Genomic DNA, 26,322 nt, shown 5'->3' on the forward strand with positions numbered 1-26,322 from the left:
AAAAAACCTCTAGGAGAAAGTCTTTGCTGGATGTCATCCCTTTTCACCCCCATTCTCCCACTTATGGATGTCAATAATTGCAGGAAGGCTCTCATCTCAGGCTGACAAGTCAGGTGGTCCTTGTCCTCCTCCACCTCCACCCGTTTCCTTGTTTTACGTCTGGTTCGGTATTCTTTTTTTACTGCATAAACTAGAATAGCAAACCATTTCTTTTTTACCCAAGCCACAGTCTATATCTCAAGGGACTCAACATTCAAATACAACATATTTCCCTCTATATAGAAATAGGGCCATGGCAGTATGCTGATTGCGAAAGGCGGGTACAAGCCTGACAATTTCGAATGATCCAGATTCGCAAACATACATACTAACATACGCATTGTGGGTAAAATGACAAACTTGAGGACAATGCTTGGACGATAAAACCTGGATGATTTAATTTTTCTCTTGTATTTCAAACTTTACATTTTTACAGCACAGCTTTATAAACACAGGTCTTTAATAAAGCAGTGCATCAATTTGTCAGGAAATATCCTCAATCCTCAACTTGACAATTTTAGACATTTGTATGGACCTTCGTTGCCTTTTTGCTCTTTTGAGTTGTTCATTATTATTTTGCCACGTACAGTATCATATGGCTCCACGTGACATTGTGTGTGGGCATTGGCAACCTATGAGGAATCATTCAGAGTTAATGTCAGAGGTTTGAAACTACATCCAACATTGATTCTGAGACATGTAAAGCTAGGTTCAGTGGGGCCAGGTTTCCATGAGGTTTACCGGGCTCTTTGGGTTGGTTTGATCAAGGAGGTGAACGGTTAGATCAATGTTGCCACGCCGTCTCTTTTGGGACATTGATCCCTCTCCCACTGGGTGCATGGTGATCCATTTTCTGCTTTGAGGTGCTGCCAATTGGTGTGATCACTACAAGGTGTTGCACACAGCAACTCTCACATGATATGCTATTCATCACCAACAATGTGTGAGTTTGTGTGCGTGTATACTCTATGCTCATGTACACACATATTCTGCGAATGCGTGTCTTTCTGTGTAAGCTTATATTTCTGCTGTTTGTGTACAAAGCAAGCATGTGTGTGAACAACATTTAAGCAGTGTGTGCACTCACAGGCCCTGGAAACATATCCCACATCACAAAGAATAAAGTCTGGCCCTGTATACAACCTGCTTTATTTCATATCCCTCAGGAGTCACGTAATCTGTTCTAGCCAGCCCACTTACCTCCTAATAACCCCGGTGTTCAGTCCCTTGTTCTCTGTCTCGCGGCAATATAAGGAAAGAGGCAACCAGCATCAATCAGCAGATGGAAGGGATGGAGTGAAGAGCCAACACCGTTTACATCAACAGGTAAGATGCCCTTGTTGCTTTACTATGCATGGTTAACACACTGTGATGAAATACAAAAAAAAGAGATGTACATTCCTCAAACGTCCACTTCTTCTCCCTTACAGCTGATTGTGTCAAGCCCTCAGTATGCCTTCAGTTCGCCTGGTCTTCATGACCACTCTCCTTGTAGCACAGATGGCCACGCTGACCTCCAGCGCGAGAACCACACGCTGGCCCAGACCTCAGACCACCAAGAAGCCCCCTCGAGCTGGGAGTGGCGGCGGAGGTGGGGGTGGACGATTCGGACGGACCACCACCACGACCCCATCTCCTTCCAGCAGCCTGCAGACGGATGAGACGACTGAGGTTACAATGGACGCTTACTCTATGTCCCCTACAGACAGCACCACCTACTCCAGCGACTCTTACTCCACTGAGTTCCACACCGATGCAATAGCGCCCCCCGGGAACAACCTGGGAAACTATTCCCTTGACTTCAATGAATGCTTCTTCAACATCTGTGAGTGCTGTCCGCCAGAGAGAGGCCCCATAGGGCCCATGGGAGAGAGTGGGCCACCAGGACCGCCAGGAGAGAGGGGCTCTTTAGGTAAGATGATGATCATTTTCAGAAAAGTTACCTTTATGAGGTCAAATTCTGTTCTTCCTCATTATTCAGGATTACCAGGAGAGAAGGGAGAAACAGGACCCAGAGGATCTTCAGGAGCAGCAGGACTACCTGGAGCCAACGGACTCAATGGCGACATAGGTACTAGGGGGCTTAACAGCAGGACAGTTTTTGATTGCCTTGCCGTTTCTTTCTCTTTATGCCTCTCTCCTTTCATGCAAAACGCCGTCCTGTATAAGTATTTTGCGGATGTCATTTTCTACGCTTTATTTATCAAAACTACCACAGGTGACAAAGGCGATCAAGGACCGGTGGGTCTTCCTGGTGCCCCTGGCATCCCAGGAAAACCAGGAGAGAGAGGTGTGTAAAATTTGTTTAAATATTAGATAATCTACTTTAATCATACTGAATTAGACAAGATTAAATTATTTATAAATGCACCCTATAAACATATGCAAATGTCCATTACTATTGGAAAATAAAAGTATGCAATTAAAAACATGTCTTACCAGTGTGAATATAAACTTTCTATAGGTGATCTGGGCCCCAAAGGAGAAAGAGGTGAACGTGGCTTCAGCGGTCTGAAAGGGGACCCAGGAGAAAGAGGAGAGCCTGGCCTGAATGGGACTAAGGGCAACACCGGGCGAGAGGGGCCTATGGGTCCCCCTGGGTTGGCTGGGACAAAGGGTCAGAAAGGTGAACAAGGACTTACAGGCGAGTGTTTAGTAGGCGAGAAAGGTCATGTGGGTGAGCGTGGGCCCCCTGGTCTGAGAGGTGAGATGGGCCCCCCAGGAGTGAATGGAACCAATGGTGCAAAGGGAGAGAGAGGGGAGCTGGGGCCTCCGGGTGGGAAGGGGGATACTGGTACCAGAGGGCCCCCAGGTCCTCCAGGAGGTAGGGGCATGGCAGGGATGAGGGGGGAGAGGGGAGCTAAAGGTGGCCGTGGGCCTCGGGGCCCCAAAGGCCCACCAGGTGAAAGTGTGGAACAGATCCGTTCCGCCTTCAGTGTGGGCTTGTTCCCCAGCAGGTCCTTCCCTCCGCCCGGCCTGCCTGTGAAGTTTGATAAAGTGTTTTACAATGGGGAGGGACACTGGGACCCAACACTCAACAAGTTCAACGCCACCTACCCGGGGGTCTACTTATTCAGTTACCACATCACCGTGCGCAACAGGCCCGTGCGTGCTGCCCTAGTGGTTAATGGGATACGGAAGCTGCGGACCCGGGATTCTCTGTACGGCCAGGACATCGATCAGGCATCCAACCTCGCGCTGATGCAGCTCAATGAGGGCGACCAGGTGTGGCTGGAGACGGTGAGAGACTGGAACGGAGTTTACTCTAGCAGCGAGGATGACAGCACTTTCTCTGGCTTCCTGCTTTACCCAGACTCAAAGGACAAGACTGCTACTATGGAGAACCTGTGACTGCAACCTTTGACCTTGAATGAGCCCTGATTGCCACTTCTTGTAGACTCTGCACAACCTTCAGCCTATTGCACTACTCTGTCAAATTAATGTGATTCAGCTAAATGAGGCTGCTTCCGTATCTGCTCGCTGTTGTCCTGCTAATCAAACCAAATGCTTTGCTTGCCTTGCTGTATTTGGAGATGGATGAGGCTTGATTATAATGCTGTATGCAACGCTTCAGTTCTTTTTAACAATGCATTAAAAATGACTATGCTTGAAATAGATGACCCTTCGGTTTTGTTTATTAAGAACCAGAACTAGGAGCTAATTCATAAGCCATTAGTCTCTGCAATTAAAATAGATAAGCTCTGTGTCAATGAGGCCAATACAAATTTGGGAACAATTGAAGTAAATAATCCTTGATTGCATTTGGTTCCCACTAGAGGGTGTAAGGGGTCCAAGTTCTGCAAAGAAGTATTGGAGAGGATCGTTAAATGCAGAGAAGAGTACAGAGAAAGTGATTAAAAAAAAGGTTGCAGACATTAAATGAAAATGGAATGAAAACATTTAAAATTCACAAAAAACATAAGACTCAATATGTTCTTGTCCACTTACTGACTGCAAAACAACAGGAGATAGATACTTACTAATGCAGATTCCATTCACACAGCAGGATGGATCGGATCATTCTTGCGGACTCTCGTCATTTACTACAGCTCTGTTTCGTTGAATTCAGTGAATTTGCCGTTAAATGAGGATTCAGTGCAGTACAGAAAGAGTAACATCCCTGTTTCTCCTAATTATCAGAAAAGATTGAAGGCAGGGGTGAAGGTGATGCAGAGCCACAGGAACACAGAAGACTGACATGGGTTTATAAAAGCATCACCCAGAAGCAGATACAAGTAAAAAACAAAAAGGAAAAATCTAATTTGCATTACATACCCATAATAACAGATTAGCTGCAAAAGCACCAACCACAGAGGATCACTCTCTGCAGCAGAGAAAAGATGGAGACACTTTAAATTTTACTCTGGTGTATCTACCTACACTGTAGCATTACAAAATACTCACTTAAACAAATGCTTTATCTCATTAGACTAAGCATTCAAAACCTCTAAAAAATGATTAACTCCTTTTCCTGTATACAAAAGCAATCCATCTGGAAGATTAATTCAATATAGTTTATATCTTTGAGAGGTTACTAAAAGGCAGTAGGAATACTGTATTACCTAGTTTTTAAATATTTTTTTCATTCTGTCGTGTTACAATTATTACATTTTCACAGAAAAACACCAAAACTTTGCCAGAATTCTTCAGTAATTGTGATGAAAATATTTTATCACTTTAAATCTTTATCTTATCTTACATGTAAACTGATTAAACCTTTAAAGACAGATATAGTTGTATAATATTTTCAATGTCATGTTTTGAGCAAAATGGGGTACCTAATTCAGTCATTTTATTGCAACAATGTGTCTTCATGGTTCAGGTTTTATTTACAAGTTAGGTGTGTATTAGGCTGCTTTTTCAGCACAATGGATAGGAAAATCTGTGTGAGTAAATCTATATTGCTAGTGGTTTGCTATTTATGACCAGAATGTTTTTATGTTTTTTGTATTGATTTCAATAGGATATGTCATAGCCTTTATTACAACATTCTGTTAGGATGTTGTGTATTTAAGTAATTATTTTCAAAACCTTTCAGAAAATAAATTCAGCACACTTGAATTTGTGACAGGTGCATCAGAGAGAAACAATGAGAAAAGCTGCCCCATACTGTCCGTTCACTGCTGAAATATTTATTAACGCTACGATTTGGTCTGTGCGACCTTCATTGGGTATCATTTTTTCTCGGCCATCAAGTACTATATCTCTACTTAATTCTTCTTCTTCTTCTTCTTACTAAATACATCTCACACATTCAGTGTTCCTTTTACAATAAAGCAATAAATTGACCCTACATCTTCATTTTTCCATACAATATACTTAAGAGCTGTTAGCATGAATTGTCTCATTCCTTTTTATATAAATCTGACCCGACAACACACTCTGTTTTCCTGAGGGAAACACACTCTGGAGTGTGCACTTAACCAAGATTGCAGCCGGTGGCACATAAGACAATAATAAATACTATGACATCAAATATTATGACATAATAAACATCAGGGAATTACATTTTTAGTTACGTCCAAATTAATGTTGTCAAACACGGGTTGATTTTTGTTCATTTGTGTCTTTTCTGAATGGAATGATTAAAGGAAGATGATACTTTTTTCTTCCAAATCCAATGTCTTTGCGTTCGATCTGAGTGTTAATTTAAAGCCAAGAGAAGATAAATAAACCAAGATTGTAAAGGTAATAAAATATGTTATGTGAATTTTGGAAAGACAATGACTGAAGGTGATCAGTTTTGCAACTGGGTCTTCAGAGCTAAACATTGACAAAAATATATTTATATATATTTTTCTTTGAGCAATTGAAGATTTACTTACATAAAAAACGTAATATTTGGTAAAAGAAGCATAACTCTGAAACCTGTTAAAGATGAAGGCCTAGAATGGCATCTCCATCTCCGGGTCAAGGACATAAATTTACCTTAAATTTCCATCATATTTATGTGCTGTTGTTGTTGGTGATGGCGATGTGTGTGTGTGTGTGTGTGTGTGTGTGTGTGTGTGTGTGTGTGTGTGTGTGTGTGTGTGTGTGTGTGTGTGTGTGTGTGTGTGTGTGTGTGTGTGTGTGTGTGTGTGTGTGTGTGTGTGTGTGTGTGTGTGTGTGTGTGTGTGTTAAAATGTTATTTTGCTTGTTTGTTTATAGGCCTATCTGTGGATGTGTGGATTTGTGTGTGTGCATTTATGTATTTTCTACTACTCTGTGTGAAAATATAAATAACTACCTTGGCGGTGTGTGCAGTGTAATCTGCTCCCAGCAGGCTGGATTCCCACTGTGAGAAAGACAGTATATTGTTCCTGCAGCACCACAGATAACAACTCATTAGCATACTGAATCATTTGGCTGCAAGAGCCACTCTGCCACCCATCTGCACTGAGCTGATAAACACACACACACGCTCGCTCTCTCTCCCTCACACACATACACACACACGGATCTATGTAGAGCAAGCACATACACACTCACACAAGCCTCTCATCCCCTCCCGTTCAATCCCTCATATACACTCCCTGTATCCTTCTCTCTTTTGTAAGTCTGTGTGTTTGTGGAGAGTCAGGAACACTAAAGCAGGTAAATGTTTGGCAGGCATTAACCCTGAGGGCCTCTCAGTGGAGTCCCAGCACAGCCAGAGCCAAGCACAGGAGGGGTCCCCAAACACCTGGATGTCTCTGATGCTCCCTGGAAGCAATTTTAGTTTTTAGAAATGTCTAAGAGCTGATGCTGTTGTAGTGGTGGCAAAGTCTGCTGTGTGGAGTTTTGGAATATAGGGACGTTTCAGAAAAGTAGCATTTATTTGGCAAAGCAACAACCCCTCTGCTAGTTTGTTATTTAATGGTGAACATAACTTTTTCGATTGCGTAAGTGAATAACTTTCAGGCGGTGGGAGTCTGAACCGCTGTGGCCGTTTCACAATGTGTACAGACACACAGCATGCAAACGAATGCAGCGAAGGCTGTCGAAACCACTTTCACAATGGCAGGATATCCTGCAGGTCACCGAGCCACATTAACCTCCACAGGAAGTTGTCACTTGTTGGGTGGAAGTGAGGATTCCAGCGTCCATTGGGGGAGTTTCATAAGGAGGTTGTGGTTTCCACTAAGCACTCTGTACAGATGAGGAGTGAAGCAGCTGCATAGCATGTTATGCCATTGCCTGCCTTAGAGTTTTGACAATAAGGTTATGCAATTATAAGTGAGTGCGTAAAAATGTATGGTGAAATGTGGCAAACAAGTGTCATATGTTCCATTTCTTGTACAAAGAAGGAATTGAATAGGCTTGAACTGAATTGAATCACATTCTATTGAATTGAACATAATTAAAATGAATAGAACTGGATTGAATTGCCTTGAATTACAATAATAAAACCCACGACGTGCTTGAGTGAGATCAACCACAAGGCTTTTCCTCTGCATGTTTTATTCAGGGGTTTTGTATAAAATTCATCGATTTAACATTGGATATATTTATAGATACAGCTATCATACAACAAATATGTCATTACCAAACGTACAATGTCCCTTTACTGCAATTCATAAAATACCATAGTTACCAAAGGTACCAATATAGGCTACTAGGTCCTGCTGAAAAAGCAGAATAACCAACAACAGTAAGCAATACTTAACTGTATTAATCAGAAAACTGCTGGTGTTGTTATGATATTAACACTGTATGTGTGCGTGTGTGCCTCTGTGCGTGTGTCTGTATATGTATATGTATATGTATGCGGCAATGAAGGGATTTATTTGTGTACCTTACTAAACTACACTGCATTACAGTTTAAAAAAACACTGAAACATTCATATCAAAATGACTGCACGAGTCATTTCATAATATCATATGACTCATATTTTGTACACTTTGAAAACACTGCATGTCTTGTACCTCCGCAAATTCAAATAGATATATTCATTCCCGGCAGTGAAAATGTTTAACTGTCTGCCGCCGTATTTGGTGTTATTCTCTCATCACCAAAGTGTATCAGAAGTAAATGGTACCACATTTGATGTACTACGTTCAGATGCCTGCTTTACATTTTGGGTTCTACGCGATCCGTCTCTCTTCTTTTCCGTTTCATGTCTCCCAAAAGACCATCTTGCTAGTAAACCAATTGACAAACACACTATAGTACATCTTAAACCACATGACTTGAACTCGAGTCACCGTGTCGTGGAAATATAATGCTATTTACAATACATACGTAACTGCATGGGTACAATAGAGTCCAGTCGGTTCATTTACGGCCTCCAACTGAGGCAAACTTACTCTTGTGTCATAACACATAACATTTGTTGGGCATAAATCTTGTGGGTTTATTCCTTGATGTTTAAGAGCCATTTACTTGCACTTTGCAAGCACATCGGATCTATTCTGGCCGCACTACATTGTAATCAATGGAATCATTTGTAAAGCACTGGTCCAGACTTCAGTATTACACATCAAAAAATAGGTTTCTTGATTGATCTTTTGTTTGATTTAGTTTTGTTTGCTTGTTATTTAATTTTTTTTCAGTTTTTTTATTATTTAAGAATATTTTGTCTTTGGACTTTTAAAAACATGGACAGTTATATTCTGCAGTTTAGTCAAAGACATGAGACATGCAAGTCTTTTTCTGGATCAAATTCGAACAATTATCAATCAGAGCAAGCTATTCATCAGTGCTGCCTCAGGTTTAGTGTGGAGACAGGAACCTACTCCACCATCTCACTACGCGGAGCTCGATTCTCTTTCCTACACTGACGGTTAAAAGCTAATGGGTCCTGAGCATAGACACATATTTCTTAGTCCCTCTCATTTCAGTCTCAGGTGTTGTGTCTGTGGTCTGTTGGCATCAGCATCAGCATCATCGGCGACTGGAGCCATCTAAAGGGCGCCCATTGCGCCTCAGATCTCTAGCGGCTAGATGCAGCGCGGGCCCACGTGAAGCCGTTAGAGTCCTTGGAGCTGGAGGCGAGTCCTGGTCCTCCATAAAGCTCTCAGGACTGCCCTCTGCATCTCCATCAGGCAGGCTTCCACAACTGGAACCTGGTGACATTGTCTCCAGAAGATCGTCCCTGGCCAGGCCAACCACTGTGTCCTGATGTGGACCACCCTGAGGGCCCCCCTCAAGGGCCCCAACTCCAACCAGCAGCCCTGTTTCCCCATCAGTTGTGCTGCCAACATTTCTCCCTCCATCCTGGTCCTCCAGGAGGTTGGAGAGGAAGCTGATGTACTTCATGGCAAGCCGCAGGATCTCATTCTTGCTCAGCTTCTTGTCTGGGGGGTGAGTGGGGATGAGTTTGCGAAGCTCCGCAAATGCACCGTTTACGTTCTGCTGCCGCCAACGTTCCCGACTGTTGGTGAAGATACGACGCACAATCTTTGGCTGGCCAGCTAGCAGGGAAAGGACACAGAGAGTGAGAAGAAGAGGCATTGATAGGATAACCCAAATAACATGAAGCGCAGACACTGTAACTGATAATGCTGTCTGTATAAAAGTATAGCAAGTGCAATAATAAATATGGCAGAAGTAGCCGCAGGAGAACAGATGCGCAAAGAATTTGAGAAAAAATGCGTTTGTAGCTAAAGTTTAATAATCTTAAAAAAATAAGATCAAAATTGTCCTCCCTTAAACTATTGGTTTTTGGATGATGGAGAAGACGTTATAGGGGTTTGCAAAATATAGTACAATATGCTCTGTGACAAATACTATGTACATGCGGTACAAGATAAATGGTTGGTTTGGCATACCAAACCCCGGGAAAGGGTCTTGGGGAGGCTGCGTGTGCCCTTTTCCATTTTCTGTGTACTTTTTATTTATTTAGGTACGATAAAAAATACCCCACTGCAGGTAGTCACATCCTCCCGCACTCGACAATGGTGTCTTCCAGGCTATTGTCGCCCTTGGAACACACCCAGTCTATCTTAATCCTTCAGCCCACTCTGCAGTAAAACCTTGGCATGGAGGCAGCAGCACCCCCATCCTCCACCACAGTATATGGCAGTGAGTGGGCAGTGATGGAAAGGATGTTTCAAATGAAATAAACCCATATCTAACTAAGTATAGCTTACTTTAATGGCATGCAGGTACATGCATTTGACATTCGGATTAGCAGCATTCATTTATCCCATGAATTATGATATATTTATTCCTCTTGGTAAACACTTATTTATTTTAAGGCATCTTCTGCAATCCTCAGATTATGTACAGTGTAGATCAATGTCAGTGGATGAATGACAATGGAGATGAGGAAGAGACGTTTAAGAGACTTTATTGGCAGAAGGAGGACACAGCAGAAGTGCGTCTTACCATACTTATAAAGATCTAAAAATGCGCCTACCCTCGTCGAGTTCAACCTCATAAGGCGCCGGGCGGCGCTTTACCCTGTTGCTGGGGTACATGCTGTACTGCTCCGACTCCCCTCCAAGACTATACAGCAACAGAAAGCAGACAAAAGATGCACAGGTATCTGAGAAAACATGAATTTACATAATTTCCTTCATTGCATCTAACCCTCAACAACCCCCCACTCCATGCAGCAGGAGCACACACATACACACACACACACACACACACACACACACACACACACACACACACACACACACACACACACACACACACACACACACACACACACATTAAAAGGATGAATCTCTGTCATTCCTGCTACATACTTGCTAAATAGTGTCAACATATTAAATACACAACAAGCATAATTTGACACTTGAGAAGTCTATTCCTGTAGGGCCATAATAGGACAACATAGCAGCCATCAAACTTATGGTGCACACTCACAGTGATCAAATAAAAAAACGTGCATTCATGAAACTGCATGATATTTATCTTGCTTTCTCCGGCTTTACCTGTTGATGGCGGCGAGAGGCTGCGCCAGGTTGTAGAGCATGGCCCGGGCCGGGACTGGAAACGCGTTTGGGCTCAGTTGGACCATTCGAGCGTCGTCTCGTTGCGGCGGCGGCAGCGGCAGCGGTGGAGGTCTGCGAAGTTCCGTGATCGGCACCAAATGGCTTTCAATCCTCTGCTCCACCGCTTTTATAGCGTCCCTCCTGGAGAGCTCGATCACCGGCACTTCCCTTTTCAGGTCAAGGGCGTTGTGAGAGGCAGTTTCCTTGGCAACGCCGTTGATGATGATGCTGATGCTGGTCCCGTTGCTCGAGTTCTGCAGAGGAACGTCATCCGTCTCCTCAACCCCACTGAAGCTCCCTCCCCTCCCTTTCTCCCCCTCCTCTCTCATCGGCTCCTCTTCTTCCTTGCATCCGTTCAGTCTGGAGATGATGGGGGAGTCCTCCCGCTTTGCAAGACCGGACTCTTCATCGGGACTTCGAGGACGAAGCTCCGGCTGCCGTTTTTCCATCATTTTGATACCGTCACCACTCGCTCGAGTCCACTACGTCCTAAATAAGATTTCTCTCCATTAATTTATTGGTCAGAATAATATGTGACAGTCTCAATATAGCTGCAAGATGAATAACCATGCGTTTGCTTCCCTTTGAAGCCTATGGGAATTTAACAAATTATTATTAATGTTGTTATTTTTGGCATTCAGATTATAATTACATTTTTTTATTATTATAGTTATACAATTATTATTATTATTATTATTATCATTATTATCAATTACAGACTTAACGTTTTGATAAAAACAAATAGTCAAAGAGCAGTTAATAGGCTTTTAGTTGCTTGCCAGTTAGATTCATTCTTTTTCCTAATAACTCAATTTTGCTAAATATTTTACAAAGAAAAGAAAAAACAGAATCCAGCTCGAATGCAGACAATTTTGCCACAAGGGACGATAAAACAGATCATTTATGAGAACTCATTTTAAAAACGTTTCAATTTCAGAGGATTTTGTCATATTTGTGAGCTGTTAAAACGGGCTTTTTTTTTTAGGTTAAAGCCGGCTTGGATGTGATACATTCCTTATATACTAATTACACAATTATGAATTTGCCCCAGTTACACTTTTTTTTTTTTATAAACTTGTAGCCAGCGACATTCCTCAAATCTTCAAACGAGAGATTTACCTTGTGGTTTATGCATTGCATGTTTTTCCTCCTTTTAATACATCTTCTTATCTAATGCTTGCTTGGTCATAACGTTCAGCTAATATCTTGATGTATTTAAACCGACGTTTGAGCTCTGAATGAATTTTCGAATATATTTAAAAAGCTAATGTCGGCTGCTGTGGAATTAGAGGTGAAATTATCCTCTTATAAAGAGATTTTATGTCAGGACCACGAAGGGAGCTTGGTATCCATTTTCTTCGAAATAAAATCCTTTTTTTTCTGTCCTCAGTTAATCGAGAGAAGAAAAAAAAAAACACATTGACCTGATCATTTTCATAGCCACACATGTCAGATGTGGTGGTTTGATTCTCCTTTTATGGCGGTGTAGGCCATGGTGCTGTTGTTATTGAAGCAGAACATCAAAGGCTTGTCATATGGAATACACTTCACATCAGCGTAAGGGTTTTTTTATTATACATAACTCGATTAAAGTCCTAGGAATATTATCATAAACGAACCAAAGACGGCCAATGAAAAGGCGCACTTTTATTTCGGGGGATTCTCCAATGGGCCTCGCATCCGTTTTTACATTCCGTACAGTCTGAACCATCCGAACGGACAATAGCGGAAAATATAGGCTGAAACAAATGCACATAACACCGATACATTGAGACGATGGCAATCCAATTACGACCTTTAGGAACAACGAATACGCTGGTTTAAATAAAGAGGTGTATTTTTTTTTTTAGCACTTACCGTTCCAGTCGTGTTGTTGATGTTACTGTGTAAGTGGAGCCATTTTGTGAGTGGGTCATCCATGTCTGAGGTTTTTCTTTTTTTTTTTTTCCCCCTGCCAGTTGTGGAGCAGTGTGTGTGTGTGTGTGTGTGTGTGTGTGTGTGTGTGTGTGTGTGTGTGTGTGTGTGTGTGTGTGTGTGTGTGTGTGTGTGTGTGTGTGTGTGTGTAGCTGAGTTATTCCTCGCCGCATCCACTGCGCTGCCTCAGTGTGGGGAGCGGAACACAGGCCGCAATGTGGCCGAGTGAGATAAGCGCACGGCAGCGGCCTCTTCATTCCCGATAAGCCCCTAAACCCATTATTTATGAAATGATTCATTATTATTTGGCTGTCGTGGGCTATATAGGCTTGTGGAGGGCAAAGCATTAAAAAAAAAAAAAAAAAAAAAAAAAAAAGCAAACAGGCACAGCGCAACGGCCTGTAACAACGTGAGGTAGCTACACTGTAGCCGGAGCTGTGGTGGAGGTGTTTTAATTCTTTTTGATGAAAGAAACAAAAAAGCTCAGGTTAAGCTGTTGACCTATTTATAATTTCAACAAAGAGGTTTTTTTTGCTAAGCCAATTTAGACTTCAAAATAAGATAACTGATGATAGCAGAGGGTCGTCTCTTTTTTTTTAATTTTTTTTAATTTTTTTTACCCTAAAAAGAGTATATCCATTAATCCAATATCCATTTCTGCGCCTTGAGGCTGGATGTACAATAGATTGGTAAAAAATGACGAGAGAGTAATTATGATAACGATGCCGTATTCGAACAGGACACAATTCTTTATCAATTAACCAATCAATAAATGTATAAATGAATAGCCCGGAATGTGCTGTTGCATGTCAGTGTTTGTGTTGGGGGGGCCTCGGACGGCGGTTCCCCTCATGGGCCCGTGGGGACTCATGGCTGGGAGAGATAACACCGTATCGGCTCCTGGTCGCATCAGATAGAAGAGCAACACGCTATCAGACTACTTTCAGGACAACCTAAATGGTAGCAGGTACATCCTTATAACGGATTTTTCACACCGTTTTTTTCTTCTCTCTGAGTCCAACACATTTATGAATTTAAATAATCGCATCCATTTAGTCAGATAAACTCGTAACATGGCAAAATACACTGCGCAGACTGCATCGTTAGATAGACCCACATAGATTTAAATAAACCCAATCTTTGTTGTTGTTTTTTTTTTTTAAATAACGAGCCCTACAATTAGTCACGACCTTTAAACATAACTGTTGAAGCAGCAGTCACGACCATCATCCTGCATCCTGTGCTCAGCCTCACGTAATCCCTTTTGACTTTTTGTAAAAAGCACCTTGTAGGGAAAGCTCAAATGTGCCAAGATTTGTGTTGCTCGTGACCACTGGGCAATACTTAGTGTCCAAATTAATAATCTAAAATTTGCAAATCAAAAGACCTAATTGATAATTGTGGCTGATTAAAGTATTAGGGGTTTTACTGTCAAATTAAGAAAACAACTTATGTTCCTAATTCATATGTCTTTACTGCTCAATTTAAATGGGTATAGTGTGATAATATTCGTTGTTTGTAGTTGTGTGCATAATTCATGAATGTGTTACAAAAGTTAATAAAAAAAAAAGCATCAGTTTCCTGAAGCAATGGGTGATACAACACACGTAAAAGGAAGGAAGGGATCCTGCAAAGCCCTCGGGAAATACAGCATGATCCATTCAAAAACAAAGAGAGATAATTAATTGCTTTTATGTTTAAACGTAATTTGTGATGCAGTTGCAATTCAGTGGAGGGCTTTTTTTTTTTTTTTTTTTTTTTTTTTTTTTTTTTTTTTTTTTAAATAAATAGCTCTTTAGTTTTAGGGTCTCATGGGCCAAGATCACATTTGGGGCACATCCTTCCACAAGTCAATCATGTGAAATAATCAATTAAATTCATGGGAACATTTTAAACATGCAACAAAATATGGTTGTACTCAAGGGTCATTAAGGGTGTCAAAATAAATCACAACTCGAACATGAGAAAAGTTTTTTATTATCTCAAATACTTAAGTACAAATAAATGCAATAATCTCATTTTTTTTTTTTTTATTTTAGAGAGCTTGAAAATTGTTTAAAGATTTGGTTAAAATTCAGATACCTTGTGAATAAAAAGGATACCTATTCAACTATGTCTGAACAAAAAAACAGAAGCAGAGAAACACGTTTTGCTGGAGTTGAATCAGTAGTTATCGTCTTAACCTTTTTACAAGTATCACAATATATACTCTGAAATCTAGTTTCTAGCTAATGAGTCCTCTCTACTACTGGATGTTTTTGGTGATAGTTTTGTCATTTGGTTATTTTATTGATTTGTCGTTGTAATCCAAATCCCTTGCTGTGTTGTTGAACAACAGGAAATTAACTTCCAACCCTGTAATCTCATGTAGCCATTCTCAGATGTAAAACTGCACTGAAATACACATCGGTTATCTACCATATGCTACAGTCCATCAGATGTGTTTGCAGTGGTGAATTATAATCCATGTCTGCAGGAGAAGTGGCTCGGTGCCAGGCCTATCTTCCCAGTCAGCGCTGGTTGCGTCGGGCCGGCATGATCCGAAGAGAAGCGGTGCTATCCCGGGTCATGAGCCGCGTCACATGGTCCAGACTGAGTCCAGCCACTGCCTCTCCATTCACCTGCAGAATTTCATCACCGATGCTGAGTAGACCTATATAAGGGCCTTCGCCACCACCGTCACCCACTTTCTCCACATACACACCTGTGAGGGAAACAATAAGAGGCAAAGACACATCAAGGTGAAGGAGTGGTTGGATTGTTTGAGACCAGAGGTGTAAATAAAGAATTTTAATAAAGGAAAACATGTGGAAGCGAAAAAAGGAAATAGCGGATGTCTTTGTGTTTGCTGAACCAGATCATATAGGCCTAAACACGATATTATCATAAATACCATAAAACAGCTTTGCCATTCGTAAAAACATTGTATGTTATGACGTTTGATCACCAATTTTAAATTTTAACAGTAAAACCAATTTATACCTGAACAATGACATTTCAATTCTATTCTGTTTCTCTTCTAATGTCTATTCTGTTTTCAAGATGCACAAAAAAAAAAACACCCTGGAAGTTAGCAAAGGAAATTAAGTCACCACTCAATTGAAATAACTGCAAAACCAAGCTCCTCATTTAAGATGGTACAAAGACAATGTGTATTAAAAAAAGTTACCGGTGTCTGGTCGACCTTTGCCCCTTGAGATGACGAAGCCAAAGGGACCATTTGGGGGTCTAACAAGCTCCAGGAGGAGGGTCCCATCAGGGAATGCCTGGGTGACCCGGCCCACTGGACGCGCTATTCTGGAGGTAAGCACATCTTCAACACTCAGAGCCCTGTGGAGCTCGAGCTGAGGGCTATCAGGGCTGTAACTGCAGAAATTCAGATCAAGTCATTAGAAAACGTATGAAGTAAAACCATGAAGAATTTCTATTTGTTGTTCCTCTCTGTCTGTCTTACTACTTTATTTTTCTTTGCCACTTACCTTGGTGCCAGGCCGTACGGTATCTGCACCTCTCCCAGTATTGTTGAACGTTCTGTTCGTCTCTCCAAACTCTGCACTGAGGAGGCTTTGCGCAGTTGGGCCAGTGGCAGCACCTAGTGGCAAATAAATAGCACTGTCACAAATTGTGTTTTTCACAATTGGCAAAATTCACCAGACTGGCTTTTGGAACCGTAACTTTCTGGCTCTAACACCCCTCTAAAACTAATAAGTGTTAGTGTGTTTGGCAACACACACACATAATGCAAATACAGGCAGTGATTGGCTGGAACAGAAACTTGTTTACATCTGCTTGGTCTACTCTTCCATCTGCCAAAGGGAAAACAAAGATGGCTACCACAGAAAGTGGAAGGAAACATGAACAACCTGGAATCCATCATCCGTACAGGCATAAAAGTTAATAAAGCCTTGGTTGTTTCACTGTAGCAAATAAGTGGTGAAAGGTACGGGAACTGGAAGTTTAAAGACATGTCAATAAGATGTTTTCTACCACATCTATGTGATGAAATATGAAAATAAAAGACGATGGCAGAGCAGCACAGCAGTCCTGAACAAAACATAACAATGTGAAATGAAAGTTGTTGCTGAAAAGTCTTGCTCACCGTGTGGAGGGTTTGCAGTGAGGGTGTCCTCTGCATGCGAGTGGTGGGCTGTGGTCTGCGTGACGGGCTTGGGGAAGCAGAGCCGGCCCGGGGTGCGGTGGGTATACTGAGCTGTTCCATGCTGCTGGAGCGGCCTCCTTTCACTAGTCTACCAACACTGTTCAGACCAATGGAGGAAAAGAAGCGACGCAGGAAGAGCTTTGGCCGTCCATCCAGCTTTCTGTAAAAGGTAAGTTGTACATTGTTTATTTTTTGTTTACAGTAATATAGACTCAAAATGTATTAATATATAGTTAAGTTCCTAACTAAACTACAGATCAACAAACCAGGACGAAGAGTTTTTTGATGATTTTGCTTAAAGTGTTATCATTCTGCTATAAATGTCCTTTACAAGTAAGGGTCTTCATTACCAGAAGAGGGCAGGGTTGTCTTGATTATCATAGAATAGTTTAATAACAACATCCTGTGGGCAGTAGGTCAGGGTTTTAATCTTCTAACTGCTACCAGTCTGGCATGCTCAAGCCGTTTTGGGAACAGCATGAAAGGGGGCAAAGGATTTAAAGTCTAAGCTACCACGAGCGTAGTTATCTTGGCTTACCTGGACCCGTCAGAGTTTTCCTCCCATATGGCCTCGGCTTTCAGATGTTCTGCTCTCAACAGCTCCGCTCTGAGGTCCTCAGCCCGAGACATAGCCACGCCGCGTAGAGCAGGACGACACTCAGGACCAGAACCAAGTTCACTCAGACCTGGTAGAAAAGGATGCACTGAGTGGATATCAAAAAACTTCACAATTATTTTTTTCTATGGTATTCTGTTCTTTTCTTGTATTCTATTTTACTCTATTATGCAAAATTTTAAATGAGATTATGTGAATTCCATAAACACACTCACTCACAGGCTAGCTCACAACCACCACTCTGCACTTCTCTCATATAGCGGTTACAGTTGATATGCCATCCTGACCTCCAGCTTTGTCGTAAAAGGGTAGCTACCAACCTCCTGTTCCCTTAGGTACAGCCTATTTGTTGTCAGCACGTTTATCGTATTTTCTACTTTTAGCTCTATCATCACCGTTAGCTTCCAGTCGCTGTCTCGGTTGTCGCCATGTTGAGAGCTGTTGAGAGGCAATCAAAATGCTCCCTATCTTGTACCTTTAAAGACTGAAATAAAACTCATACATGTTGGGTGGCTTCAAACAAACACTGGACTTCTAACTGGGAGACCAGTGTTTGAGACTGATGTTACGTCATTTTGAGGTTGCGTTATTGATGTTATTGACGTGTTTTCCGTACATATGTTGTTTGCACTTTACTTAGTTTATGTACTTATTTTAAGCCCAACCATTATGTTTTTTTTTTAGAAACCTATCTAAGTGATTCTGTTGCCTAAACTTAAGCAAGTGCTTTCACAGCTTTGAATAAGTGTTTACTGCGACCATGCACTAGGCTACCCAGTGCATTAGAAAGTTACTTCAAGGGGTATGACAAAGCGTCAGTATGTGATGAGTCGGAATGAGAAAGTGTTCGTGTTATTTGAATTGTGCAGAAGGTAACCACCTAACTACATAGGCCCTATGTGACAAGTAATCAAGTACTGCAAAGTGCAATTTTAAGGTACTGGTACTTTACTTGATGAGCATTACATATACTGTATATATATATTCATTCGGGATAATAATCCAAAAACATAATATTTTTATTAAAATTCAAGAGTCTATTTTACATAATAAGTAGTTTAGTTTTTACACCATACATTTTGATGATAATACTTAGTGTAATGCAGGACCTTTTACAACATTATTAGTAAACAGTACTTTAATGATGGTATGGCTACTTAATAAGAGAGTACTTCTACCACTGCTTTTCCAGAATAGTAAATCCTCCCATAGTAAAGAACAGTGTTGTTCTATGTGACATGTAAATGGCAAAGGCACTGAACTCTCTACACAACCCTCCAGAGGAACTGAAATCTATCCATGGCTCTGCTCATTCCCAATGTTTACTCACCTGCTCCATCTGGAGTGGCATCCCAGAGTTCAGCAGCTTGTAGGTCAGTGGTGAGCCGGGCTGGGGAGTACCTCAGGGTAGAGGGCCTGATACAGGGCACTGGGTTGCTTGTTGCAGGGGTCCCTTGGGTTAAAGCCACTGCACACTCCCTTCTTGCCTCTGGAGAGTCCAGGAGGGCAGAATGCTGGGCTCCTCCCTCACCTCCCTGATTTGAGGTAATCTGGAACTGAACAGTGGACTGACCTGCAGCGGAGCGATTCCTTGAACTTGACTTCAGGGCTGACTTTATAGGCAGTGATGGGGGAGGTGATTCTCTCAATCCATCAGATGCCTCCGGCAAATGGGGCTCCATAGCAACGGGACTATCTGGGGCGAAGGAAACCGCTCTGCTCAAGTTGACCCTGTTCCTGGGATTTGAGTTACGCCGCTGAGCCCAAGATGGACCGTAAGGGCCATTGCCGGACTCCAGTCGACTTTCTCCCTTCCTGCTCCTTCTCCTAAGCTTTCCAAACCCTGATGGTTTCCACCCTGTGCTGCTCTCTTTATTTTCCCCCAACACAAAAGCTCCTGCAAAAGTGACAGTTAGAGGAGCTTTGGGACGAGTACTTGCCTCTGGTTTGTTATGAGGCACCGAGCGAGAAGCCGCTTTTTCCCGCGTGTCCTCAGGCTGCTGTGGCTCACTGTCCTTTGGCTCTGGCGGTAATGAGACTGGCTGAGGCTCCTTGACTACAGAGCCACATGCCTCACATTTCTTCACCAGCACTATTATCTCTTTAATCACTGTTGTGGGTTTACCACTGACACCCACAACTTGATTCTTCTGTGACGCAGGCATGGAGACATTTCGATTTTTTCTGCTCCTCTCTGAACCACTACTGCTAGAATCCGTATTACTTTCTTTGCTCTTGGACTTGGGCGCCCCAGGCCTGTTACGCTGTCTCACTCTATCCAAGTATCGAGACTCTGCTTCTTTCTCCGATTCATCCTCAAAGCGCACCCGTGTGGGTGAACAACCATACCGTCTAGATCGACCACCTTGGTCACCCGGGGAAGTGTCCTGGTTGGGGATTAGAAGGGTACCAGATATAGTTTGAGCTGGAAGATCTTCTTTGGTTTGAACAGCTTTCTGCACACGCGTTGGACTTGGAGACTCGATTTGCTGCTTCTTTCTGCAAGCAATGACACAGAAGTGCAGATTAAAGTAACACATATTTTGTCTGTAAGGGAGTTCCACTTGTGTTGAACTCATTTGTAAGCTAATAACTTATGAAGCAAAGCTGAATATTTAAGTGAAATCAAATGTCAGCCATCGCACAGCACCAGCCCAGGTAGATAAAAGACTTCTTTAATTTAAGAGATTTTTGGTGTTTAATTAAACAAATGACACAATAAATTGCAATAAGTATCAGTACATGTAGTGGCTAGAGGAAGATTTGCTATGCAGTCTTGATTGCAGGATTCAATGCAAATGCTCCTAATTCTCCTGCAGATATAAGGAGATTTAAACAAACAAAACTGTGTGATGTATACACTATTTCATTTTCATTTTTAACATTGTATGTGTATGAAATTACAAAGCACAGTCAAGTGCTAAAGCTTCAAAAAATGTTAAATTAGCACACACCAGCTTTGCTGAAATGAAACCTGTTATCACAACACTGATTAAAATCCCATGTACATGTTTGCAAAACAGCACAAAGTGGGACAGATCCCACTTGTGAAGATGCCAAAGAGGTCATAGCCCACTAAGTAGATGTAGCCAACTTACACGGTGGCTCTTTGATCAGAATGGGAGCGTCTGCCGGGGCGTTCGCCTTTAATATGATTGGAGCGAGCCTTGAGTCTTGCTCGCTCCAGAAGAAGCTTGGCTTGCTCATGTCTTGGGCTCAGAGGAAGTTCATCACTGATTACAAGAAGTGTCCTGACGATAAGGAGAAAGATGCAAATTAGAAAAGAAAGAAATTATTTAGGCGGTGAAAAACATCAAAGGAACGGATAGCGTTGAATGTGATTGAACTAGGCTATATCGCCATCTGTTTGAGTTCAATTGAATATTTGATGAAGTCTTTAAATGTGCAAAGATTATTGTGCGTTGTGACATATCCAGCAACATCATATTCCCCGCGGATTGACTTGATGTAGAGTGAGTGAATCAAGCTTCATCTTCCTAAGCTGTTTTATGTAATATCAGATAGATGGACTGGGGCGTGGCACTGGCGGTGAGCAGCACAGAGAAACGTCATCCTTCCATCTATCCATATGCCCAGCAGCTAAGCTGCTCTGCATTGTGCTTCATCTGTACTTCTCTTTATCCCCTGGCCCAGTGATAAAGATAGCATGATACACCAGCCATGAGGATTATCCTTGTAATGGACTGAGTGTGATTCATTCTTTCCTGGGTGTCAAGAGCAGAACATATTGTGTTTCAATAGATTACAGCCAAATACTGACATACACAGTATTAAGTAGTCTGTTTGGGTTGTTTCAGCTTTTTTATTCTGCAGTTGATAAGAATAATGGCCTCTCAAATATGTTAACCATTGCAGAAGATTTAAAAAATCTTCAAGTAACTGAAAAATAATTGTGTTTTTTTTGCTCAGTTGCATAAATGTGTTCAATGTTAATATCTATTCATTTTATTTTCTTGTTAAATGTTTATGGCTGTAAGAAATAGTACAACTTTTTCACCTGGAGAGAATACTGTTCTCGCTATGAATCAGATCTGCAGAATTTGTCATCTCCTTCTCCAATACATTGTTTACTCAAACTGAATAGCTGTGACCAATATTGATCACCTTTGGAAAGTGATACAATGTAAGGTCCCAGGAATGGGGGAGGGTGCGAAAAGGAGATGTTGTGTTCAAGTCTTTCTTATTTGATTGTTTGTTTTGTCTCTCTTGTAACACTAAATGTATTTTTTCCAGCTGCTTCCTCAATAAAAAAAGTTTCAACACTATGACTGCTTTAAGTATTAAGTATGTTTTGGTTTGGTGTCTCATCTACAGTGATTACAAGTATTTAAGACTTTATCTCTATTGTAAAGTCACAGTTTGCAAATTTCTCACAAATAATATCTTCATTTCATACACTTATTTTGAAAGTTCCTCATTATACTGTATTTGATATCCATAGTTCTTTATTAAAATATTCTATTTGTATGATTTGTATATGATATGTTTGTTTGACACTTAACGGCTTTAATCCAGGAAAAATACAGACCCTTAATTCCCAATAGTGGAGCTGTAAGAGTGAAATTTATGGTGAGAGGATTTAAATGGTGCATAGGAGTTGTATGTCACCGTCCCTGCCATGCACATAAAGAAGCTTTGCATTGCTCACCTCAAATAGGGTTCAAGTTCCTGAGCAAGAATAGCAGAGTCTGAGCTGTCGAAAACTCCATGGGCACCTGTGACTAGCATAAAACAGAGAGTAAAAGTACATATCACAGCAGATTTGATATGAATAAAATGTGGATGTCAAAGCATTACAAGTATCCACAGGTTTTATGCCCACAAAACATGGAATTCCTATCTTTGTTTCCCTCGACATTTTGCTAACTTAGTGGATGTATATTCATAGTGTATTATTATAATTTAGGGTTCAGTTCTTATTTAGTGTTTCATGTTGTGCTTACTTAGTGAAAACACATCTGCCAAGAGAGCCATGAGCCATAATGTGACCTACAGGGACATGTTGGTATTAAAATAATTGGGTCTTTGTATTATCGTAAGGATTTTCATAAACCTTCATACCATTAGATTCAGTGACAGTGTCATAGGTTATCCCTGCCTGATCCTTAATGTCAGTCAAAAAAAAACAGGTTATGCAACCACTGAGAGACGGATAAAGGCAAATTCCCCAGAGACAAGAGGGGAAAATCACCTGATCATCATGGATTTACCAATATGGAATGCAGTGAATGCATTGGTATCGACACAATCAGACACACACACAGGACAAATACACGATATCACAAATACATAGTAGGTAAAAATACATTATCTGTCACCTTACATGACTACAAAGACGTCCATTAGCACACAGATCTGTCTGTGTGCTAAAGCAGGGACACTTCCCCCACCACTCTGACTGCTAATAATAGCAACAAACTCATGCACATCTGCACATCTGACATCTGTTCAACTCTGGGAATCAGCCAGGTTACATCCCGTGTTTTTATACAACATCATCAGTAGACTGACAAAGGCTGGTATAAGGCACTTTAAAACCTTGAAAGTTGAAATGTTGACATTATAAAATAGCTTTAGAATGTTTTTAGGGGAAATGCTATTGCTGAATTTTCTGTCTCCACTCGTAATAGGAAGCAACAGACCCCCTCACCAGCTGACAACAGTAAGCACACATTACACAACTACAGTCCACAAAGAAGTAAAAAAACTATGACTGTGCCACTGTGTTTAAGTATATATCAACATACCGGTATGCCTGTTTTGCTTGTTTGTTTTTTTAAACTCACACAAACAGAATGTAATAGATTGTTATGGAGCAGGCATTAATGTCTCACAGTCAGAGGTTTTACAACCTGTATATGTAATTCAATGCTTTCACCAAAAAGCTTAAAATAAAACCACCTCAAAATGAGGAGGGTGGATCTTATCTGTGTCTCCAAGTTGCCACAAGCCTCAAGTTGGTTTCTCTCACTCTTAATTTGTCAATTTTTTACTTACAAAGTTTTTTACATTTGGCATTAAATACATGCTATTTTCATCAAGAGACTTACCTTTACAATCGCGTCTGTATGTTGTGTCTCCATAATAGCCGGAACTTTCCCCTCCACTCTGCTCGCTGTCCTCCGTGCAGATTTGGGTTCTTTCCCTTAACTTTACATAAGCTCTCGGCTTCACCATCAATTTCTCATCAGCAGAGAGTAGCCCACTTTGTGAAGACATGCTCTCTGAGCTGTCCGAACTGCACAGTCCTTTAGCTAGGTCAGCAGCCTCTAACTCCTTCTGCTCACACCTGTCCAGGTAGCACTCCACACTGTCCGAGTGTTTGAACTCTGCGGATGCGTCACTGTCATACACCACACTTGCAGCATCGCTCCTGGTGCCTGTTTCGGCTGGTTTAGAATACCTTTGAGGCTCTGTCGGTGCTTCTGTCTGAGTATGGTCCTTCACAGGTACAATGGAGGGTGTGTTGTCAGGGCTGACACCATTTAGAAGCAATGTTTCAGGGCGCACAACTCTCCAGAAGCCCTTGGGTGGTGCCCAGCGTCTGGTTGAAGTGGAAGACGTTGAAGAAGAATTGGAAGCTGTTGTAGAAGCAGAGGTGGCGGCAGGAGATGAGGAGAGCACAGTTAGAGTAGGAGGAGGAGGAGGAGGAGGTGATGGGTCATCCTTACTGCTGTTTGAGTTATCAGACAGAAGACTTTCTAGACTGGTTCCCTCCCCGAGCCCACAGCCTGTCAGAAAACTGACCTGGTCCTCATTTCTCTCTGACCTCTCGTCTTCAGTTTCCTCTCCCTCCTGGAAGACCTGCTCCTCAGCTGGAGGGCTGTGGATCTGGAAACTGACTTGCACCTCTACCTCCTCCTCTTCATCACTACTGCTCAAGTTCTTTGTATTTCCTGATCGCCAGGAGGGGCCAGGCAAAGATACCTGAGCCTTTCCTCTGGGCCTCTGTCTGAGAAAGACTTCGGATGAAATCTGCCCAACTGGACTGCTCACTAAAACATCTGTGTCGAATCTTTCTCTTTCTTTCTCTCGATCTCTCCCTCTTGTCCTTCTCTGTGTGAGTGACTTCACCTTGGTTTGCAGGGCGTGAACAGCCGAACTCTGAGGAGGAGGCAGTTGGGTGCTCAAAGAAGGTGTTGGGAACACAGGCTGAGGGACAGGGCCGGTGATGAGTCCCCAGTTAATGGGAATCCCAGTAGGTAAAGGGGAACTGGATTTTGGTTGGATATTATCAACCTTCTTTTCTTCCTCCATTGGCCGGTCATGTACAGAAAAGTCTAGACAGATCCTGCAGATAATAAAAAAAGAGATGTTTTTTTTATATGCACGTGGATAAAACCTTGTCTCCTACATCTATTCTACATCTCTGTTACCGGTTACTTTCTATCTGATCTGCCTGGTGAGGAGATATGTAACGTGGATTCAGTCACGTTGACTTATCCACTGATTACTTTGCAGTGGACAGGATAATCCTTTAGAATGAGAATAAGCAACTGCTGCCTGCAACTTGTCCCCTGCACAAATAAACAACATTATGAATGTTTGTTGTCAAGCAAAATCAACAATATGCCATGAATCAAAACGTTCTCTATAAAACTGTCACCCATTCAATAAAGGAGAGAGAAAAACAGCATATATTATTAAGCCCTAAGAAATTGATATATTTAAAGATCTGTGTCATATACTGTAGATACTGTAGAATAACAGCTGTCAAAATTCACAAATATCACTTACATTATGAACAAAGTACAGGCTTCACAACACATCTTCGAGGCCACATTGGGTTACATAAATAAACTAACACACACAGTGGATGGTGTACCGGGATATTAAGTGAAAATTGTGTCCTTAAATACACAGTGCCAGCGTTAAAAGTTACCCTAGATTCTGTTGGAACTGCACACATTTAAGTTACCCTCCGTTCCAAAACCTGCGCCAAACACGCAGATATTGCAGCGGGCGTCTTCATGCCAGTCGCCAACACACGCAAGAAGACCAAACAACTTTCATCTCCGGATAAAATAAAGGAAACAACATACCATCTCTCAATGTTTCAGTTCGGATCCTGGTGATGTGCTCCCACTGACTGCCACACTGTTCCCGGTCCGGGCAGCGGCCTCTCAATCATGATTCGCCCGGTAATCCTTTCAGAAATCAGTGGGATTAGATAAAAAAAATGGAATACAAAAAAAAAATGCCTGCTTTATTTCGTCCTTTCCTCGCGAACCCGTTGCTGAGTGAAGATCTCTGTTGCGTAAGTGCAGGGCACTGACTCCGTGCACGCCGAAATAAGCCAATGAAAAAAACAATAATAAAAAATACAACTCAGATGGCTTAATGGGCTTCAGCCTCAATGAAATAAACTCATTTATTGTCCTTCTTATGATATCACGATGGTCCTGATAATAGGATAAAGGTTGATGTGTTATGTAGCGTAATGTTACATCGTTCAAATAAAAAAAACTCTTTTTTTTGGTTATCAAAGCAGATCATCCTTCCCGCTGTTACGGTTTATCCTTCTGCTCTCTCTGCCCGTTTCATTGAATCGTGTGCACACACGTGTGCACATGCGCTCGTGCACAGTCAGCCTAATTGGGACAACGTTCTACTTGGCAGTTGCCACAATCCCCAGATGTGATCAGACTCTGACCGACGCTGCTCA

General features: G+C 41.8%; 3 protein-coding genes across 3 annotated transcripts; 1 reads left to right on the top strand and 2 right to left on the bottom strand.

Annotated features, from left to right (window-relative positions):
• Positions 1-1,491: 1,491 nt before the first annotated feature.
• Positions 1,492-3,582, top strand: otol1a (otolin 1a). The gene is made up of 4 exons (XM_054623742.1): positions 1,492-1,951; positions 2,021-2,110; positions 2,258-2,329; positions 2,504-3,582. Exons 1-4 carry the CDS (start codon positions 1,492-1,494, stop codon positions 3,388-3,390), a joined length of 1,509 nt encoding a protein of 502 aa, XP_054479717.1. The 3' UTR covers positions 3,391-3,582.
• Positions 3,583-7,444: 3,862 nt separating this feature from the next.
• On the bottom strand, positions 7,445-12,924 carry tal1 (T-cell acute lymphocytic leukemia 1). Its single transcript, XM_054623774.1, has 4 exons — positions 12,805-12,924; positions 10,888-11,436; positions 10,362-10,450; positions 7,445-9,414 (listed from the first exon to the last, which is right to left on the bottom strand). Exons 2-4 carry the CDS (start codon positions 11,397-11,399, stop codon positions 8,885-8,887), a joined length of 1,131 nt encoding a protein of 376 aa, XP_054479749.1. The 5' UTR covers positions 11,400-11,436; positions 12,805-12,924; the 3' UTR covers positions 7,445-8,884.
• Positions 12,925-14,820: 1,896 nt separating this feature from the next.
• On the bottom strand, positions 14,821-26,233 carry si:ch211-13f8.1 (uncharacterized). The gene is made up of 10 exons (XM_054623698.1): positions 25,700-26,233; positions 23,708-24,948; positions 22,306-22,378; positions 20,735-20,887; positions 18,967-20,135; positions 17,559-17,706; positions 16,961-17,180; positions 16,341-16,453; positions 16,031-16,227; positions 14,821-15,565 (listed from the first exon to the last, which is right to left on the bottom strand). Exons 2-10 carry the CDS (start codon positions 24,912-24,914, stop codon positions 15,372-15,374), a joined length of 3,474 nt encoding a protein of 1,157 aa, XP_054479673.1. The 5' UTR covers positions 24,915-24,948; positions 25,700-26,233; the 3' UTR covers positions 14,821-15,371.
• Between the last annotated feature and the right edge of the window lie 89 nt (positions 26,234-26,322).

The sequence above is a fragment of the Anoplopoma fimbria genome, chromosome 3 (assembly GCF_027596085.1).
Source record: "Anoplopoma fimbria isolate UVic2021 breed Golden Eagle Sablefish chromosome 3, Afim_UVic_2022, whole genome shotgun sequence".
Lineage (NCBI taxonomy): Eukaryota > Metazoa > Chordata > Actinopteri > Perciformes > Anoplopomatidae > Anoplopoma > Anoplopoma fimbria.

What these genes read in the sequence shown, in the direction of transcription:
- otol1a (XM_054623742.1), top strand. Translation starts at nt 1,492, where the DNA reads ATGCCTTCAGTTCGCCTGGTCTTCATGACCACTCTCCTTGTAGCACAG. An exon ending in AGGAGAGAGGGGCTCTTTAG is followed by an intron (nt 1,952 to 2,020) that starts GTAAGATGATGA and finishes CTCATTATTCAG; the next exon opens with GATTACCAGGAGAGAAGGGA. An exon ending in CGGACTCAATGGCGACATAG is followed by an intron (nt 2,111 to 2,257) that starts GTACTAGGGGGC and finishes AAACTACCACAG; the next exon opens with GTGACAAAGGCGATCAAGGA.
- tal1 (XM_054623774.1), bottom strand. Translation starts at nt 11,399, where the DNA reads ATGATGGAAAAACGGCAGCCGGAGCTTCGTCCTCGAAGTCCCGATGAA. An exon ending in CCTCTCGCCGCCATCAACAG is followed by an intron (nt 10,451 to 10,887) that starts GTAAAGCCGGAG and finishes GTTGCTGTATAG; the next exon opens with TCTTGGAGGGGAGTCGGAGC. An exon ending in TGAGGTTGAACTCGACGAGG is followed by an intron (nt 9,415 to 10,361) that starts GTAGGCGCATTT and finishes TTTCCCTGCTAG; the next exon opens with CTGGCCAGCCAAAGATTGTG.
- si:ch211-13f8.1 (XM_054623698.1), bottom strand. Translation starts at nt 24,914, where the DNA reads ATGGAGGAAGAAAAGAAGGTTGATAATATCCAACCAAAATCCAGTTCC. An exon ending in TGCCACTCCAGATGGAGCAG is followed by an intron (nt 17,707 to 18,966) that starts GTGAGTAAACAT and finishes CTTTTCTACCAG; the next exon opens with GTCTGAGTGAACTTGGTTCT. An exon ending in CACTGCAAACCCTCCACACG is followed by an intron (nt 16,454 to 16,960) that starts GTGAGCAAGACT and finishes ATTTGCCACTAG; the next exon opens with GTGCTGCCACTGGCCCAACT.